The sequence below is a fragment of the Guillardia theta genome (genome assembly GCF_000315625.1).
Source record: "Guillardia theta CCMP2712 unplaced genomic scaffold GUITHscaffold_153, whole genome shotgun sequence".
Lineage (NCBI taxonomy): Eukaryota > Cryptophyceae > Pyrenomonadales > Geminigeraceae > Guillardia > Guillardia theta.
The window spans coordinates 76,098-80,306 of record NW_005434521.1 but is presented as its reverse complement, the minus strand read 5'-3'; the positions used below and the strand labels follow the sequence as shown (position 1 = coordinate 80,306).

The 4,209-nt window shown below is 60.5% G+C and overlaps 1 protein-coding gene across 1 annotated transcript; it reads left to right on the top strand.

Annotated features, from left to right (window-relative positions):
* Nucleotides 1–1,257: 1,257 nt before the first annotated feature.
* On the top strand, nucleotides 1,258–4,144 carry GUITHDRAFT_119658 (hypothetical protein; the record flags this gene model as incomplete). The annotated part of the gene is made up of 7 exons (XM_005821087.1): nucleotides 1,258–1,339; nucleotides 1,393–1,454; nucleotides 1,576–1,627; nucleotides 1,675–2,349; nucleotides 2,474–2,523; nucleotides 2,897–3,049; nucleotides 3,152–4,144. The coding sequence occupies 7 exons, from the start codon at nucleotides 1,258–1,260 to the stop codon at nucleotides 4,142–4,144; spliced, it is 2,067 nt and encodes a 688-aa protein (XP_005821144.1).
* Nucleotides 4,145–4,209: the final 65 nt, after the last annotated feature.

Here is a 4,209-nt window from a genome sequence, read left to right as displayed (position 1 = left end):
CGAGTCCAAGTTCCTCTCCCTCCTCGTTCTGAACTCTCAGCAGGGTTTCGAGCTATACGGCATCGCCACGCTTCCCTGACGCATCCTGCTGCCGCTGGATCCTTCGAAGGCGCCGCCGCCTCCTCCTCTGCCTCAGCCTTCGCTGGCAGCTCGCACAACTCAGTCAGTGGCATGTCAAGTCGATAACTAAAATTATCACTTCATGAGCTCAGTGACCGGCCCCCCCCGACTCCGATTCATGGCACTGCCGCACTGCCGCACGCTAGGCTAGGCTATGCTTCCCGACTGAGCGGCGGCGCCGCCGCCCCGGCGGACCCGGCGGCGGGGCGGCACTGCAGCACTATGATGTCGGACCGTGGCGTGCCCGGACCCTGCCAGTCACGGCACTGCAGCCGCTGTGAATGACGGCCGGGTACCGTGGCACCGTGACCCGGTCGGACCGTCCGATCACTCACCGCGCGGGCCTGGCCCGTGTTGCCGTGACTGAGCCAAGGCATGCCCTGAGCCTATCGGATCAAACTGCCGTACGGTCACGATCACGCCATCACGCCCGGGTCCCGGTGGCCCCGGCCCGGCCGCGGGCCGGGCCCGGCGCCGCGTCAGGGCTGCCAGGAGAGTGACACCGAGGCTCAGTCCAGCGGCTCCGAGGAGGCAGGCTCCGACAGTCGGGCTGAGCCCCGGCGGCCCGGCGGCCCGACGGTCGGACCGGGCCCCGCCGACGGTTCCGAATGTTGAAGTTCCCAGTAACCTTCTCTCCACAGACGGTGACACAGTGGCAATGACACCCGAAGTAGACAGTGATAGCACCGACTGCAAGTTTCTGTAGCAGTGGTAATAGATATCACGAATGGCCGCACGCATTGGCAGGACAAGCCAAAGTTCAACTTCTCTAGCCAGCCTCCCGGAGTCCGGCTCGGAGGCTGAGCCGCCGCCCGGCCGCCCGTCAGTGTGATCTCCGAGTCCGTTGTGAGTAGGAGATAAGAGCTGCCTTGGATCTTTCTTAGTGTGAAGACTCTGGGGCGGGTTTCTTCAAGGTGCTTGCCTACCAGTTGAGTAAAGTAGGAGAAAATATTTGCGGAGATGGCAGGGAGGACATGAGGAGTCGAGGCGAGAAGGGAAGAGGAAGAGGAGCAGCAGAGAGGGTGAAGGAGAGAGAGAGAGAAAGAGCCAGAGACTGAGCTGAAGAGGAGGAGGCTGCTCTTGTCAACAGAGGAGGAGGGTTGCAACACATCAAGGCAGAAAAGACTTTCAGCCAGGATGTTCGCGCACTTCCAGGTGCTGGTGCATCTGGATGGGTTCAGGAACCTCGACTTGTTCCATCAGGGCGAGTACGCGATAGGTGAGAAGAATGCGATGAGATGACAGCCATGTCCTCGTGACCATGAGGGGCAGGTGTCAGGGTCTACTCGGAAACGACTAACCGCGCGGCAAGACCGACGAAGTTCATCGAGAAGGTTTCTGCTCTTATCCTCCTTCCCTCCTTCCCACTTCATCACCTTCCTCCTTCACTTTCTTGTTCCTCTTCCTCTGCTCTTTCTCTCCATCGTTCTTCTCCTCATGGCTGTTTCCTTCAAGAGCAACGCACACGTCACGCAACCCTTGGCGTCTGGCTCGCCCGCATACTCAGGTACGGCAGCCGCTCTCCTGCCCTGCTGACCGAGTCCTGGCCCGCAGGAGGCATCAACGACGAGGACTCTTCCTTCCGCTGCAGCTCCTTCTACATCCGCTACCGAGAGGAGACGCATCAAATCAACGAAGCCGTCACCTTCGACGTTGAGCTTCCTGTACCCAACGACTTTGTCTTCGAGCCCTGCGTGCTTCAGTTCGAGCTTCTGTTCCAGAAGCCCAACAAGGCCCGGGCTCTCGGAGCTCAGGACGGTCCTCCCACCCTCAACCGCCTCCTCCAAGTCGCCACCCACAAGTTTCGCTTCCTTCCATCGCAGCAGGGCTGCTTCGGTCACTGCCACCTCACCTTCGACGACATGCACACCTGCATCGTCGAGGCCTACGCCTGCTGCGTGCTCAGCTGCTTCACTGCCGGCCGCTGCGAGCTGCTTCCTCGCATGTTCATCCCCCCTGAGCCGGAGAAGAAGAAGGGGAAGAAGGGGAAGGAGGAGGAGGTTCCTCCTCCTGTCGTCGGCACCTTCACTGGCAACCCGAATTTTCTCGCGTGCGAGACGGGAGGCAAGAGTTTTCCTCCTCTGCTGACGGGGCTGGAGAACGAGGAGCGTCGCTATGTGAACAGCAAAGATGGGCTCACGGAGAGGAGCGGGAGGTCGGATGCAAGCAGCACAAGCAGCAGCAGCACAGGCAGCAAGAATGCAGGCGGGAAGACGACGAGTGAAAGCAGTGAGTAGTTGAAGAGGAGGAGGAGGTTCTGAAGGAGGAGGAGGAGGTTCTGGAGGAGGAGGTTCTGGAGGAGGAGGAGGAGGAGGAGGAGGAGGAGGATCAGGTTTTGACTGTTAGAGAACAGGCGATCGATTCCCCTCCGTGGCGGAGACGAACCTCGACTTCGTCATGCAGGTCTTTGACTCGCATTCCCCTCCTCTCCTCCTCTCCTCCTCTCCTTCTCTTCTCTTCCTTCCCTCTGGCTGCTCTGCTCCTTTCTTCTCCTCCACTCCTGACAGAAATCCTGTTCTTCTGCCCTTTCCTGCCCGTCTTTGAAGTTTCTTGTTTCAGTGTCTGTCTGCACTTTCACGAGGAGAATTGAGCTTTCGACTTGCACTCCGAGAAATCGCAGGAATGGTCAACGAGGAGGAGATCAGCAGGACGCCAGCTGGGAACCTCCCTCCCTCCCTCCCTCCCCTCCCTCCCTCTTCCTTTTCCATCCCTCCCTCCTCCTCCTGTGCTGACGTTCTGACCTCGATCCGTCCACTCCTTACCTGGTTGTCTCCAGGTTTTGTCCGAGTGTCTCGCCAACGACCAGCAGCGCCGTTCTCTCATCCTACGCGACGCGGCTCACCAGGTACGGGAAGAAGCGAAGACGAGCGGAGAAGGAAAGGCTCTCCTGCTTGCTTCTGCTGGGGCTTTCAAGCGCATGACCGAAGAGGTGAGCTGAGGGGGCGGGGGGAGGAGAGCAGCTGGAGGGGATGAGAAGGAAGAGGAGGAGGGGACATAGGGAGATGGGAGGGCAGGTGAGGGTTGGCTGTAGGTCTTGAAGCTCTGGCTCGCGTTCTTCGACGTGTTCCCCGAAATCGCTCCTGCCTTCATGGTGAGCACGGAGGTCAGCAGCGCTCGCATCCTCCAGGACCGCTTCGAGGAGACCACCTTCACCGAGGAGGTGGAAAGCTGCATCCACTTCGACTCCTCTCGCAGCATGCGCGCGCATGACGCGCTGGTGCGGCGGCACCGGAAGAGGGGGAAGGGAGGGTGGAAGCAGAGCCCCTTCGAGGACATCTCCTGCAAGATCGACGAGAACAACGGGGTCCTGATCTTCAGGCAGGTGCAGGATGGCAACAGGAGGAGGGGAGAGGAAGGAGGAGGAGGAGGGGTCGGAGGTATTAGTGGTGGAGGCGGTGGTGGAGGAGGGGGCCGTATCCCTCGAACGGAGAGCGGGAGCGAGAGGATTTTCGACTACAAGCGAGCGGGCGTGTCGACGGAGATGTTTGGAGATCTGTCTCGGATGCTTCAGGAGTCAGGAATCCGCTCGCCCTCCTCGCAGGAAGGCCCCAAGACCCAAGTTCACGTGCACAAGGCGCTGCTGCAGGCGACGAGGGGCGTCGACTGGTCGCCGAGCAACGCGGGGAGGGGAGAGCATGCAGAGGAGGTGGAACGATTGTCGCCCCATGGCCGCGCTGACCAAGGGGAGCAGGAGGAGGTGGATGGGGAGTCGCTTGCAGCTGAAATTTGCTCATCTCCTCACTTCAAGATGAAACCCAACCTCTCGCCAACTCCTGGCGGGCCGGAGGGCGGGATAGGTCGGGGAGGCAGCAGCAGCAGTGGCAGCAGCAACTGTCCTCCTCGCTTCTTCGCAGCGGAGCTGAAGACGATGAGTCAGCTGCGGGGAGGGAACGAGACGCTAGAGGACGGGATGCATCTCTACGTGTTCGCCCATGGCTTCCAGGGCAACCAGTACGACCTGCGCATGCTCAAGAACCACATGGCGGATCTCTTTCCCAATGCCGATTTCCTGCTCTCAAGGTGAGGGGCGAGGAGGAGAGGGGCGAGGAAGATGGGAGCAGGAGGAGAAGATGGTGGTGGGGGGGTTTT